This window comes from Teleopsis dalmanni, chromosome 1 (genome assembly GCF_002237135.1).
Source record: "Teleopsis dalmanni isolate 2A chromosome 1, ASM223713v2, whole genome shotgun sequence".
Classification (NCBI taxonomy): domain Eukaryota; kingdom Metazoa; phylum Arthropoda; class Insecta; order Diptera; family Diopsidae; genus Teleopsis; species Teleopsis dalmanni.
The window spans coordinates 21,401,478-21,418,519 of NC_051846.1; the positions used below are offsets into that span (position 1 = coordinate 21,401,478).

General features: G+C 30.6%; 1 protein-coding gene across 3 annotated transcripts in view; it reads left to right on the plus strand.

Moving 5' to 3' along the window:
* LOC119672468 overlaps window positions 1–17,042 on the plus strand; it is a 111,823-nt gene that overhangs the window by 53,345 nt on the left and 41,436 nt on the right. The window contains exon 1 of one of the 3 annotated variants that reach the window (XM_038083529.1): window positions 12,808–14,017. The exons of 1 other annotated variant lie outside the window; for it this stretch is intronic. In XM_038083529.1, the coding sequence (XP_037939457.1) occupies window positions 13,728–14,017 (290 nt within the window). In that variant the 5' untranslated portion in view covers window positions 12,808–13,727. Of the gene's footprint in view, window positions 1–12,807; window positions 14,018–17,042 lie in introns of those variants that run through there. One more of the 3 variants, XM_038083531.1, reaches the window with a different exon arrangement.

Genomic DNA, 17,042 nt, shown 5'->3' on the forward strand with positions numbered 1-17,042 from the left:
AAATCTCAAAAAAAAAAAAACAACATTGGCTGTACAGAATTACGACTGTGTTATGTTGTGCCTTACCGCCGCCAAGCAATTCACTGCATGGGTGAGAAATAATTTGCAGCGGCATCCCGCCTGGACAAGATCTCTGGAGTCACCTAAAAAATTTACACGCATAAATGGCAAAAGTTGCTTAGTAATGTTTTTGTTTTTTGCATTTTATTCACGGTGCGGTTTTGGGCTAACTTTTCATGGGCTCAAATAGGCATGTGACAGTCGTCTTCTGTAAATCCATTTCTTCACAAATATTGTTAGGTTTTTAACGCATGTATAACATTCACATTTGCATAACACTGTCGTTTATTTAACGACTCGTATGCGTAGATACTAGATACGTACGTGTATCATCACTTGATTTTCTTAGGCTCTATTTGGCTTATCTGCTTCGTCACACGCTGTTCTGACGCTATTAGTGGTTTGCTTCGTTAATGCATTAGATATGCACTTAGTTTAATTGAATTTATTACCTATTTTATATTGATTTTTCAGTGATATACTATAAAAAGGTTATTCAACCTTCGTAATTAACGTAATCAATTACGTAAATATGTACTTAGATATATATTTAAAAAAATCAAATTTTTATTTACTTGAGGTTTTGAAATAATAGCTGTTTAATTTACTCTAACTGTATGTAACTATCAATAGTATTTAGTATCTCACTCATATAATGTAGGTGCTATAATTTCGACAGCCTGTTAGATATTTTGGTTTTTTTTGAAGGGTTTTTATTTTTACTTGAGAAATACGTTAAAGAATTCAAAAAGTTTAATGTTACCACACAAATATATACCAGAAATGCACGAATGTAGTCAAAATTGTGCCAAGGGAGGTTATACTACAAAATATTTCTTTACTAATATTGTTACAGTAGATAAATATAGATACAGAAGATTCGTAGATAATTTTGTTAGATTAAATACACCACTGCAGAAATATTATTGCAGTTAGTACTTTCATATACATCACATCAAGTTGTTAACTACAGCCCCTTCATTTGGTACTCAAGTCTTTAATTCATTATATTATGAATGCCACCACATATTCCAATCATGGTGTAGGTTGTGTTCCACAAAGAGAGGATTGTGTTTAAATGCGATCAATTATATTAAAAATTTGAAATGCCTTATCGCATATTGAAGTATATTAGACTCCTGATTCGGAGATTTTTGTGTAAGTCGATCAATTTTATCACGTAATGGTGCTCTCACAATCAATTTAAAATTAACATGACTGAAGACATGTGGGATTACTTTGAGGAGTATCGCTATATAGTAAGCAGCTCAACCGCAAAATAGGATCAATCTTACTACTATTTATAAAAAGACAATTTAATTTTGAAATTAGGATTGTAACTACTTAAAAGCGGACAAATGTTGCCGAAGTATTTGTATAACCTAAGTTTATTCTATGCACATGTAATTTTTCCAAGAGGACCTTATATTGAAATTAAAGTCCAAGTATTTCAGTTCTTATAAGAGTTATTAATATGTTATAATAGTGAGTTTTAGAAATACATGTATCAAAACTAATTTTTTTAGTTGTCAATTTTTAATTGTCATTTTCTTAAAGTTTCTCAGTCTTTTTAAAAAAAATGAGAAGATATCTTTTTTAATGAGACTTTATAGTATATATGTATGTTGATCCTTTTTTCGAGTCAGCGCAACTGCGCACTTTTACTCTTTGATAGCTGGGAATATTATAGGGTCCCACCCATCTCATTGACTAATTTGTGTATTCCTTATAAGCTTCATGATTCAGTGATTGATCTAAGATCTGCTTACCTCCCCGTGCGGAGAGTGATTACTCTAAGATTAGATAGTGCTAAGTAGGATAGCCTATCAGTTTTCGCATATAACTTCAGGGCTCTGTCCTCTGTATATGATCCGGTCTATTCTAAGGTCTCTTAGCATGTCGTTTGTGCGGATGTACCAAGGCACTTTGAAGAGTCTTCGGTAAGCCTGACTTTGAGCAACTTGTAGCTTTTGTATAGTAGAGTCGGCAGCTTTGCTATACGCGACACACCCATAAATTAATGCAGTGTCTTAAAGCAACTGCCATAAATTTGTTTTTAATCTCAGTAATTTTGTGCACAATAATTATGTACTTACTATGACCTAGCGCATTTATCTTTGAACTAACATGCTCACTAAGTAGATAATACAACCGAATAATAAAAGACATTTAATTGACAGTTTGAGAATTTCAATAACCCCTCATCTTAAGAGACAACATAGCATACGTACCAAGAGGAAACTATCGTTTGATTGGAGGAAACATTAGCATGTCGAAGTCTCGCCTAAGGCTTTCAGTATTGTATTTCTTATTAAAGAAACATATCTATCTATTATAAATAGTTATCTTTTAAACAATAATTTTATTGTCAATAAAAAATAGTAACCTTATTATTATTACTCATGTCTACGAAATAAACATTTTCGTGCAGACAACACTATTAAATCACAAATCCTTTGTTCCAATTCTTTTTGGCTAGTTTGTTCTTATATATTCTTATTTTTTAGTTTTATTTTTGTCAGTTGCATAGCATATCAAAAGCACCTTCACTAATAATACCAAAATCAATGTACAATTCAAAATGTGATGACTCTAGATTATTATCTTCACAGACTTTTACTTTTGCCTACAGCAATGTCAAATTAATATCAAAAAAAATTGATACTGCAATTAGTGCACTGACAAATGTAAAAGTCCCTTCACGCTACCTGACACTCCTTTTCTCGATATAATAATGCTGTTACACCTAAGAACAGAAAGAAATAATTCATGTCTATAATCTGTTAAATTGTGTTGATTTCAATTCCAATTTCGCATTTCCACAAATGGCATTTCTAGACAACTGCTGTGGATCTAACCAGCAATCTTTTTATTGTTGCCATTGCTATTACTGTTGCTGATACCAATGTCGTTATTTGTTGCTATAATAGTGGAATAATTTCATCTGAAGTTGTAAGTTGTGTTAATACCAAGTAGAGGCATGTGAACTGATTTGTTTCAGTGCAAATAACACTTTAAGCCATACTCCATACTCCATACTCCATACTCCATAATTTTAACAGAAACATACACTCATAGCAACGAACCATTGAGCAAATGTGATGAGAAATGGATTTCGAATGGATTGAGCACACACTAGAATGAATGGCTAAAACCATGGAAAATGATTCAACCGAAGTTGCTATAGTGAAGTAAATGCTTGACTGGTTCGTTTAATGCTGCACTTAAGCTAAAATGCAATGAAGTTACCAGTACAGCATGCACGCCTTCCAAAGCAAAACGAGGCCATTACATATGCGGCAGTTGAATAGCTCCAAAGATTCCTGCTAATGATTGGTTATATATTACGTTAAAGAATATTATTTATTTGTATTAAAAACACTATATCGAAATGAACTAGAAATTATATCTAATTACAAAATGCCTATAAAGTGTATGAAATTGAAAAGTAATTATTATTGCTGTAGAGATTTAATTGCTTAAATTATTAATGCCGAATGTGTATTGAAAGGTGGCGATTGTGCATGCCAGTGTTAGCGAATAGGAATTATTAGAACTTTATATTCAAGATATTAGCGCTAGTTTAGTGAGTGGAATTTAAAATTAAAGTGTTTTTAGTGAATAGGAATTATTAGAACTTTGTATTCAAGATATTAGCGCTAGTTTAATCAGTGGAGTTTAAAATTAAATTGATTTGATTTAGTGTTACTCTTTGGATTTAAATTAATAGTACTATCAGCAATAATTGCTTAATCTGCGATTGAAAAACTATCATCATCATAATTTGTGTCTTTGGCCTCTGCATTTGTGATCTAAACAGTCTTTATTTTTTTTGTCAGCATAACATAAATTAGACTGTTGTTTTCTACGTCCTAAAGTGTCATGTACTACACATTATGTATTCTCTTAAAAATATCTACTTAAGCATATACTTGCTTCCACAATTCTTTGGTGTACAAGAGCTAACTTTAGTGAACCCCTAATGCCACTGCCCTACACAATTCTTTGATATACAAATGCTAACTTTGGTAAACCCTTAATTGTTTAAAATATTTACTTCCTATTATTCCGATTAGCACTTTTGCCGTTACCGAATTGATCCAAGGCAGCAATACAAGATTCAATCTATGCAGTTTAAGCACCTCTGAAGTTCTTTTACTTAATTACTGGTAGCTCTCTAAGATTATTTAATCGCAGCTTTCCTAAAGTAGCTGTTCTCTGCCTTCAGAGTGTGGGACATGAACAAAAAAAGTAAGATATGGTTCCTTTATCCTCTATCTGATTGCAATTATAACAGTAAATATTGTGCAGAATTCCCATTCTGACCGTGTGCTTACCAATAGACCAAAAATAATTGATGACTGCCGTCAGTCTAGAGTTTCTGTTATTTAGTGCCATAACCATAACCGACCATTCTGCTAATCTTACGTGTTGCAAGATTATTCCATCTACAATCTACTATATGGAGGTATTTAGAGTTTTTGCACTACATATACTTTTCTCGCCCATCCATCAGCTTTGCCTTGATCACCCGGAACCCAGTTCAAAGAGACGTTATGATGTTCACTTAAAGTAGTCAAGCTTTCTTTATTTTGTTATACTAAAAGGGAGGTTGTTATGGTTGAACTCGAAACCTTAATTACAGCATGATAATACAATAATATTATTATAAGTGTAACATATGACCTGCCAGAACCATGTAGTTGTTAAATGCAAGGCCTTGGTAAATAGAATAAATTAAAAATAAAGGACCACTGCAAACACGACATAACTTTTATGGTATAAATAGATTTTTACTAAACAGAAGTCTAAACGAATGACTTCTTAAATATCACCACTCGAGAATTTCCTTATATTTTACTTAAGTATATATATGAGGTTTATTATTTCTCTTTTGGTCCTGATCAAAGCCACACATTTACGTAAACTGTAACTAGATATCTCATCTAACTCTAAGCAGAACAGATAATTTATTATTTTGACTCCAGACGGAGTCAACTTGTTGAGATTTAGACACGTTATGTGTTATGACGGATCATATAATTTGCCATCAGCTTTAACTCCATTGTATTGAGTCGGGATGATTCAGTTTTGTTGAGAGTAGCTTAACTAGCGCTTCATCCTGATTTATAGTGTCATTTTAAAGGTTCAGTGAGTAACCTAATCGGTTAGCTCAAAAAACATCTCATACATAATATTTTTTATGAATTTTAACAATGTTTATAAGTTACTTTATAGTAGATCCGATGCATATTCTATATTTTAAGTGTTCCCTCAAATGTCAGTGTAATCCCGCTGATACTCCCTCTCCCATTAATTTAGGGATTCTTACGTTGCACGTGGTACAAAGCAATAATGTAAGAGTTGACTACAATGAGTCGAGCTGCACATACAATCCATTTAGCGGGTCGCTTAAAGTTGTGAAACATTTTTGAACTTTAAGTGTTACCTATGTCTTCTTTGGCTGGTACATCCTTTAAAAGTTTATGTTCAAAAAAATATATAAAACTACTTAGACAGCAGACAAAAACTTTTTAAGTGTTTTTAGTGCATTTTCACAAGTACTACACTTCAAAAAAAAGTTTCCTTTTGACTGTTTTACATATAGTTTCTACTGTTAATTTATATTTTTTAACAATTTTTTGTTTTTGTAGTAAAATACTACTTTGAGCAAATATCAAAGTATAATTGCAAAAAATATAAATTCACTGGAAAACTTCCCTGCCAGACAAAGATAAGGATACTTAAAACTAAATTAGCAAAACAGTATAAAATGGTAAATAAGATATGAAAGGATCTTATTAAAGAAATCCGAGCGAATTGCTATCATTATAACTGAGTTAAACGAAAGTAAGTGAAAAGTAAATATAAAAAGAACACATCAACACTTCATTTAATGCATTTCTCTAAGGAAATCTTCGACTGTAAGTGATTCATAAAATACAATTTTTTTGTTATTTACAACATCAACATGAACTCCCCTCATTTAAATGAAAAACACTTCCTATTTGCACAACACAATTTTCACACTTTTCCTATAGAAAGGATGTACAACCGAAACCTAAGGTATTTTAAGGGAAAAAAATCCTACTACAATTTAATTTTACTCAGCATTTAAAGCCATTTTAGTCGTGGTGAGGTCGAGCATTGAAGGTGTTGCGCATAACGTGTGCTAACTGCTTTGTTCACTTTGAAATAAAATAATTATACTTACTTCTCTTCCCTCGTCGTCTCACTGCGAAATCTTCCTTTCTCATGCAAACCGAGAACGGTTGCTTTGAATTAAGCAATTTCAGCCGCTGTATGTGGTTACATTGTAAGAAAATACAACATTTTATTGTTTTGTTATAAATACCACACCGCATGCATCCTTTCTTCTGTCTCATGCATTCTGTCTCATCATCCTCGTCCAGGTCCCTTTTATTTCTTCCTTTTGCCACAAGCGTACACACAAATATTTTATTCTGTTTGGCGCGCATTTTGCAATTAACGCAAAAATGTGGCAAAATCGTTCAAGCCAACAAACCGACCAACTTGCTAACCTCACCTCTATAGCACCTTAAAGCGCTACCTGTGCGTTGGATAGCATTTATGGATTCTGATACCTGTACCGACGGCTTAGTCAAGCGATTTATTGTGAATTTAAGAAACTTGTTTCAGCTCAGCTGCTTCGCATACCTATCATTCACCTGCGAATTGGCAAAATGCCGACAATTTTTCAGCATGTTTATCAGTTTTAGTGCTTGGTTTTGGTGGTTCTCTGTGCATGTGTGCTTGGCCGACAGTGTCGCATAAACTGCATTTTTTACTACTTTTCGAGATACTTGCATTTTGCACAAAACACAGTCTTGACCACAAACAGTATTGTGAACTTTTTTCAATTAGCAATAAATTTAGTAATAATATTAGAATTAAGTTTAAGGCAATTTAAGCATTATCGAGATAATAGAATTTACTGAAATTATCAACTAAACCCATCTCCTTTAAACTTAACAACCAAAATCTAAAACAAGAAGAAAACTTAATATAAGTTTTAAGTCTTAATATCCTCCACACAAATAGTTACATTATTTTTTAAATTCTATACTCATTACTTACACCTTAAACTGCGATATCTTTGTACAATAATCCATTTCAGTAGGAAACAGATCTGTAAAGTGCTTCGAAAGAATGAAATATTTGAGAATTAGCAATTTAGAGCAAGTAACACTTGACGGAAAAATGGGTTGAGCAAAATTACTCGTGTAATATGAATCTATAGAATCTTACTTCTTAGACTTTTTAGACTTCTTACAATATAAAGTCTAAATTTATTCTTGGAAAATAATCAGGCCTTTTATAAGCTTTCAATCTCTTGTTTGAGAAGAAAGACGTTACTATCATGTTAAAAGTCAATAAAGATAATATGTTTTTGCATATATGGTAATGGCAAATACAACAACAACAGAACTGGAATAAGTTCCCGTCAATATCGAAATATATGGAAGCTTTAACAGTTACAGTTCTATTTTATACTGATACAGATGCGTGTTTGACATCAATTGTAAGGACACGATTAGCTATGTAATAGTTTTGTTTTTAGTAAAGTAAGATAAACCCATTTTTTTCCGTTTTCTGATCGTATTTTTCATCTGATGGACTTAATAATTTCCAAAAAAATTACTTTGGTCTTTGTTTCAGTTGCCATATTTCTAAAATATGGTTTAGATAGTTTTTGGAATTGCTTGAATGGTAGACTATTAGTAATTACTAGAGTAATAATAATAATTTAAGTTATTTTTAAATCCCAATTTTATCGAATAATAGCATTTACTTTTGAATTAAATATATATATATATACGAATATTAGTTTAATTTTCTGTTACTAAATTTTTTTTTTTTCTCTCTTTCTGTCCTATTTTCTTCTCTTTTTTTTTCTTCTCTCCCTCGCTTTTCTCCTTTCCCTCTTTCTCTTTCCATCTCTAACCTTTTTTCTCTCTATCTCTCTCTTTTCTCCTCTCTCTTCTCTTCCCATATCTTTCTTTATCTCTCTTTCCATCTATTTTTTTCCGTTCCTCTCTCTCTTTTCCATATTTTCTTATCTCTCTCTTTCCCTTTCTTTTTCTCCCCCTTTTCCCTCTTAATCTCTTTGTTTTGCCTCTCTTCTTTTTCCCCCTCTCCCTCGGTTCCCTTATTTGTATGTCTCCATCTCTCTCTTTCCCTCCGTCTCCCTTTCTTCCTTTTTTCTCTGTCTACTCTTCTCTTCTCTTTTCTTCTCTCTATGTCTTTCTTTGTTTCACTATTTATCATTCTCTTACTCAGTTCTAGTTTTTACATTTCTTTACGTCTGTTACTTCCTTTTTTCTCTCTCTTTTCTAGTCTTGTTCTCTTCGTCGCAGTTTATTTCGTATTTCGTATTTCTTTTTTTTTGTTATTTTTTCCACTATTTTTGGTATTAGAGTCGACAGGAGTCATTCCAAATATTTATTAGTTCATCAATAAGTAACTGAAACTAACTAGAAAATGAAATTTTTTTACTGCTATGCAGGGCTAAATTGGTTTTTCAAATTTCGAAACTGCGAAATGTTAATTATTTATAAAATAAAGACAATATGTGCAAAAAATTTGTTAAAACAAAAAATTTCATTATGAAAATCATTTATATAATACTTCTACCATTATTACTTACTAACCTATTACTTAAAGTCTCTTGAAATGCTCGTAAAACTTTCTTCTACTTTTTAAACTATTATGGAGGATATAAATTTACTTTTAATTAAAATATATAAAATTTGCTTACAACAAACTTTACAAACCATATTCTGAAGTACTTCCTTCCGGTACACTTAGAATTGTGTGCTTCCACCGAATAATCCACACCTGCATTTACAAATGCAGAAAGGAATAACAATGCCATTTCGGTGAACTACTTATGTAACCGCACTTTACATGATACGCATATCCTGTTGAATAAATTACGTATCAAATTTCTAATTATTTTTTAGAGGATGTCTTTTCTAAATAAAAATAAAAAAATGATTTAAAAATTATTTCCAAAAATTGAGCAAACGGAAGCGCGTAAATCTTCTTTAGTTCTGATTCTACATGTCTAGATTAGCAAACAAAGCTGCAGAGATAGAATTTAAAATTTATTTCGTTTAAAGTAACTCACCAAAAAATAGATTTTTAAATGTTCCGCCACTTCTCCACAATCTTCCACTACTCCAAGTCACGCTTAAATAACGGATTAAGCATCAACGCTTCGCAGACTGAGCAGATGTCGCAAGTGATGTTTTATAAGAAGCCAACTTAAAGACTCTGAACACAACTGCACATATGGAAGTCTGAAACTTTTTTCAGTGGAAATGTCATTTATAAAATCTGAATCTTGTCTCTGACAAGTGCGCTTTTTATTTTATTTTATTTTATTTAATTTTCTTGTTTTTATTCTCTGCTGCTTTGAAGTGCATACTTCACTGAAGTACATGAGCAGATACAACACGTATCTGCTTCTGCTAGTGTCGCTATTGATACTCGTGTCTAAATACTGTTGTTATTATTGCTTCGATATAATACTATAATGCTTGCATACATTTGAGATACCATAAAATATTTTTTTATTATTTTTCAACGCACACGCCACAAAATTGTTCAAATATTAAGACACCAACAAAAGATCGGAAAACATATGCACAGATCCACCGCTGTTTTTATTTGTGATAACCGAGGAACACAACAATTTGATTCTAGTAGAAATATTCTTCCAAATACCTTCGGCTCCTTTTTATATTCGTTAGGCAGCAGATGTTCCCTGTTGTCCTCTTTTATTTTGTTCTGTATACTTCTGTCATCTGTTCTGGAAAGCGATTTCAATCATTAATTAAATGAAACTCCCAAAGCAAGTGACATACCATATTGTAGTGTGGATTCAAAAACTCAATTCAAATTGAGTGAAATTTGCTTTCAATTTAAATAATTTTTTTATATATTTATTATTTAAAATAAATTAGTAAATAATATGGAGTCAGTTCTATTTTAGTATATTTTTCACTCACAGTTCTATACATACTGCTACCTGCTATCATATTTATTCTATGAGTATTTAATTATTTAGTTTTGAAATATATGTAAACACTTGTAGCTTTAAGTGAAAAGATTATTAAATTTGAACGACTTCTTAAGTACTCAGGTTCATTGATTTTGATTCCCGACAATAGGTGAACACATTCAATTAATGCAATTGTAGACGCATTGACTAGACGAGAAATAATAATAACATAATAATACATAATATATGTGTATTTTGTTATGGTGCTTTGCACTTTTAATACTTTACTCGAACTCGTGAGCAACCCTATTGATATGTTCAAAAGATAATATCACTATTACAATCAAAAGTGGGCTGTAAAAAATTCGAGCTTAAATTAACCAGGTAATTTATCGCAAACGTAACACCTCCAATGAAAACAAAGATCATCGTGTCAGAAGTGGATGGTAGCTAGAAAATAATGAGGTTAGCAGATGTAAGCATGCTGATAAATTTGGCATCCCTTTCAACAAGAATCATAGAAGTAATAGGAAGGAAAAAGAACAAAGGACTACTCAACAGTTCCTGTGTAAATAGTCTAGCATTGCCATATTAACACATTATACTACGAAATCTGCAAATTAATAAAGTTGTCTTGACGGGCAAATTAAATAATTTAATTTATCATTTAAAACGATTAGGGTTTAGAATCATATTCGTAATTCTTATGACTACTTGTCTTGAACAGAAGAAAGAACTCACTACTAAAACCAACCAACTTATGTAGTAAATGTACTTAATTGTTTAATGATTAGTTTCTTATTTTAGTAAAGTTATAAGCATACACTCACTATTCCGAAAGATTAAAATAATGTCGCAATTTTTATTAATAAAAAAAATTAATAAAAAAAAGTATAATATAATAGTCATTAGTCCTAAAATTTTAAACTACGAACGCATAGCAATGTTTCCTGAAAAGATCCTCGAGTAAATCTCGACCAAAGACAGTTGCAGCAAAAAGATGTTTTACACCAAGACGAAATACAAGACTAGTTGTCTGAAACAGCAACGGTGCCTAGATACAGTTCATACTAATGAACGTCTTAAATGACTAATAGGGACAGTATCCCAAAGTAATACTAATGTACTCCTGGGGTCGGATGAGGTTTTTAGAAATAAAGGGAAATAAAGTCATACTAGGATAATCTACCATGAATATAATTATTAAAATCAATTATGGGAATTTTTAACCTAAAACGATTTAAGGATTGTATGCAACTTAGTAAAAATATTAAAGGAACCATTAAAGGAACTCTGACAGGGCAAACAATGACCTCAAAAAACTGGAAACTTTGTTTAATGAAACTTATAGATTTTGTGAGAAAAATAATGAGATCTCAAAACACGTGTTGAAAGTTTACCCGATACTGTTACATAAGTGAAATAAATACCTTGGTTGGCATCTCATAGCGCTTGAAGAAATAAGACTCAGTAATGTGGATTCAATACTGTACTATATTTAAGTTGAATTTGAAAAACCAAGTCCGGCCTTGAATCAAGAGTACTCCGCATCCATGAATAGGACAAAATTGATCCCTCGATCGCATTGCAAAATATCCTAATATTATAATAGTAATGATAGTACTAAACTATATAAAAACAAAAATCTATCAGAACTGTACAATTTATGTTATCTATAGACTATATTCTCAGGAAATAGAGGGTTATTAGCTTCCTCCAACTCGCTCTTCAACATACTACTGACGCAAATTGCTTTTGGAATTTATAATTATTTAGTTTGAAAACCATTCTATTTTCAATCTGAATATTTAAATCTAAGACAATTTATGAATTCATTCATGATAACCTAAAATTACTTCAATTATTTTAAAATACTTCAAATGCTCTAATATTTATCTAAAAAAATTGCATTTATTTTCGTATATTATGGAGAAAAAATTATTTTTCTTAAAATTTTAAAATTTATTCTTTTATGTGCCAAAATGTATGTCTTCTTAAAAATGAAAGTCTAAGTTTAATGGTTAAAGTATATTTCCACTGATGCTATAAATAACATTTAATAAATCAATTTGATTTTTAACTTCCATTTTGACGGAAGAAACTAGATTCTTAATATGAATTATGGTTTTCAATAGACAGGTTTTTATTGAACAGTAGTGAAATTGCAACAGCATTATTTTTTATTATTATTATTTTTAATTAATAAAATGTTTGACTGACCATACAGCTGTTTCGATTATTGCCAAATACCCATCTACAGTGGTCTTAGATTATTTCCTATAAATAGTTATTCGTAAATAATTGTTTGAGACTGCAAGCACCAAAGATTGAACTCATGCCCTGTCAAATTTGAAGCTCAGAGTCAGTATTCAGTGTTCATTCAGTACCAACTGACTCAAATCAGCTTTGGATCAAACAATAAAAAAAATATAATTTTTTTAACGCGTTTTTTTTCCGAAAGTGACGCGTCTTATAACAAAAGAAACTATTTAAAATTTAGAAGGGTTTAAATAGAAATAGAACAACAACAACAAAAATTTTAGTTCATTTATTAAAATTTAGCTGATCATACAACGCTGTTTCAATTATTTCCAAGTACTCATCATCAGTGGTCTTAGATAATATTTGAATTTATAATTTTATTTTAATATATTTTTTATTTGTTTTACTTATTATTTTTAAATTAATATTTTTTAATCAATTTGTTTTGATATGTCAAATTAAAATGTAAAATTTTTTGGTTAACACTTTTGGTCAGACAATTACCATTTAATGGCAGTTCCATCAAAAATAGTGTCGACTTTCTAGTAAATAACCAAATCCCAACATTTTTATATATAATATTTTGTAGAAATCAAGTTAAAAAAGTATCTGCAATCGTCAAGTAAACGAAAACCCAAAGAAAACTGTCTAAAAACAGAAAACTTAAAAGAAAAATAATTTGCAGCAGCTGGTTTTCATGCTCGCTTACATTCACAGGATATTTTTTTGGAAGTAAGGAACCTTTTTCTGTTCAATAAGTTAAAAATCACAACAGGCTGTCGAGTTGCAATCACTTTCCAGCTCCTTGTTTGAGTATTTGTTTACAAGCTGGTATCTGCTGTTGCCTTCAGATACTTTAAGATTTTTACTTTGAGTCTTGTGTCTATAAAAGAATCGCAAAGATATTGCTTCTGCATGTATGCGTAATATTTTTGTAAATTGTTGACGATTTTTTACTGTGTATCTTGTGCCCAATCTCACTCAAAACGGAGTTGTTTACAATGTCTTACCAAAGTATCTCACACAAAGTACCTTACTTACCCTATGTAAACTGTGAACTGTGAAAAGTGTGTAAAGAAAAACTGAACAAATTCCTACTCAACTCAAAGTGACAACGACATAAACTTGTGGTGCAACAAACTCGTGCGTATCTTTGAGTTAGTAGCTACCTAAACAGCGTTCCATGCGTACGTATCCTTCGAAACTGTTGTGTTAATTATAATGAAATTTTATTTGTTTTTATTGGCGAAAATAGACACTCATTTCGAACCGCGTGTGAATTTTTAGAAAAATTTTAGTGTTAATAAATTGTGAAAATTATTTAACAATTTTGTGAATTATATAAAATATTTTTCGAATCTGATTTGGAATATTTATTATGGTAGCAAATCGGGAGCGATCAATTACACGGCAATTACGTGCGTTGAGAATTGCTTTGACAAATTCCAAAACCGCCAGTTTATCAAACGCGACTTCAAATTCAATTGCAACCGTTAAAACTGTCAAATCAATTACAATTTTACAATCGAACGCTGCCATGAAACAGCAAAAAGGTTCATATGAAGTTGTTAGCAAAATGTCAGTGAAACCAAAGACCACTTCATCAGCACCGGCATCCAAAACAACAACGCCAACCAAATCGTTGAAAAAAATGCACAGAAATCAACGGTGAGTTTTTCAAACTGGCATCTGATTTCAATTACGGCCAATATTTTTTATTGAAATTTTTTATAATTTGACTTCCATAAATCATTTAATTCAATCATATCATTGCAATTAGATTGCAACTTAGAGGAAATAATTAAATAAATAAATTGATTAACACAAAAGTTACGTATTCGATAAGTGGAGCTGGAAATGTTGTTATGCGATGAAATCTACATTTTATGGTGCAACATAGGTCATAAGATAGATAAGAGTAGGTCAGTTTATATTTGAATGGATTAGTTAATTTTAAACTAACATGTATCATTGAGACCACTGCTTCTCAATGATACATGTTAAAGACATGGTCTCTAAAATTCTAGTACTGTTAAAGGTTGCTTGCAAACCTTGTAGATGAATGCAGTAGTTGTCAAAGTGTTCCCATTAATTAAACACTCTTATGAGATCATTTTGATTGCCTGTTTGGGTAACATAATATATATACCCCCTTTGCGGATATATAACTTGTAACTTCTTAATTTTAGGAAGTGCCCTAGGAATTATCACTGTGTATAAATATAGAGATAATTCCTATGATTCACTTATTCCAAGTATGGCGAAATTGTCTCTAGTAAATAAGCATTGTATGAATTTCTACCTTATACCAGATATTAAGGGATCATCGACAGTATTATTTTCACAATGATCAGCTGTCTGATCTCTTATTAACTACTCAAAGTAATCGTTTATAGCCTTCATCGGTGGCAATGGCATGCTCAAGATGCAACAAAACAAAAAAAAAATTTTTTTCACAATAAAAATATTTGAAGACTATGATTAAAGACAAATTTTTGAATGAAAGTAAAGTGGATGTAGGGAAAAATTTACATAAATGAAACGGATTGATTTAATTTTAATTTTAGTCAATCATGTTAACGTTCAATGATCTAAATAAGTCCTATATGCAGTTACACGTATATATATTTGTCAAGTAGTATGAAAATAATTTTTTATGCCTGATGTTTTAAGATATCACGGTTTTCAAATAGGATATATTCTTTTTGCTTTAAAATATACAAAATAAATGTGTTAAAATTTTTCTTACTTTCAATAAAAGTGCGTTTCGAACAAACAACAAAAAATTTCAAGAGTCAATAACCTTCGTAGCTATTCTTTATTATTGGTATTTTGTAAACCTATAAAGTCTTAACTAAATTCAAAAATACAATATGCAAATAGAAATTAAATTAGACTAACTGTTGAATAAATGTTCCTAGCGCAATGTTTTGATCCACTCAATGATATCCAAGCCGAATTTACGCCGAATTAATTTTTATATGGTTTTCAAGTAAAGATAGGTATATCCTCTTAAAGTAAAAAGTATTTGAAATTATTTTATTAAACACAAAAAAAAATCATTGATCAATGAAAATTTAATTTGTCACGCATAAAGTACAACCCACCGAGTACAATACATATAATACATGGAAAATAGGGCTGTAGACGTAAGTAATTTGACATTGTTTGTAGATCTGTTTTAAAGAGTTGGACATATAAGCGTCTGAATTATATGATTTTCCAAACTTAAGTGATTAAATTTACTTACTTACTGTTGTTCCCTTTTACTTGTGTTGCATTGGGCCTCTATCATAGCTTCAAATCGTACTCTATTGGGTGCTTCGCGGCATACCTATATCATTCCAGTTATAATTTACATTATTGAGTTCTCTGTCTATAGTTCTGCGCCAAGTTTGTGCTGCAGCACCAGGCCTTCTAGAGCCTCTGAGTGCTGTTCTTGCTATATGGTTCGCAGATCTACGAAGTGTTGGCCACACATGTATAACGTATATCAAAAGATGAGCGGTAGTTTAAGTTTATTTCTCTATTAGTCTGAATATCTTTTTTGAAACGCTTGACTTTTACTTCTTCTACATCAATACTATTATCAATTCAATAAGGAACATATGTATATCTTATTATTTATACCTCTTTCGGCATAATTTATTTTAAAAATTTTGTTTCATTACTAAACCTAATAAAATTTATTTTATATATTTATTATATTAAATTTATAATCAAAATATTTCCTTAAAGATGACTATCGAATATAGTCGAAGTATCGAAAAAATATTTTAATAAAATATAATTTGTTTTTAAATATATACAATACATCATCGTTTTTTTTATTTCTATTTAAATGACCAATTAGCCCACTAATAAATTATTATAAAATTTATAATAATTATTTAAAATCTTATAAAAAAACAATCTTATAAAAAAAAAACAATATATTTTTATCCTTAAAATAACTATCTTTTGGTTTTAAAAAAACATCTATTTCTGCTTTTAAAAATATTAATGCACACTAAAACCACACGAAATAATTCTAGTCAATGACCAGATGTTAAAAATCCATAACGTGCTTTCCATAACTTACCTTCACTTAATCCTAAAATGTTGTTTTAAAGAATGTATATCACCTGCAGATGCTACGGATCATACCGATCAAAAGAATGTTGACGATAATTAAAATTCCTCTCTTACTTTTTATCATATGTTCACCTTTAAGATGTCTGCTTGAAATTCCTAGAGAAGCAACAAAACACTGCATTCCTTCACGCATCATCAGTTTTAATCCATTTTACATACGACAACAACAAAAAGGAATAATGTAAAAAAAATATCAAAAGATACTAAATTCAAATCTTTAAGTAAAATCAAAAGTATTTTTACTCCTGTGTTGTATCTTTTTCATACAATGTTTACTGTTTTCATTTCAAACAAATATTACTGTTGCTTATGGTTTTCTTTATTTGTGCACAAACATATCCTGTTGTTTCAAATTCCTGCAGGATATTTCAAAAATTTTTCAAATAACTTGTAATATAAGAAAAAATTTAAAATACTTTTGCATCGACTTACTTGTGAAGCAAGTTAGAGTATCTTTAGTAGAAAAGATGGATTTATAATATTTTGGCATCGACTTACTTGTGAAGCAAGTCAGAGTATCTTTAGTAGAAAAGATTGTTGCTTAGTTAAAAGAAAAAAT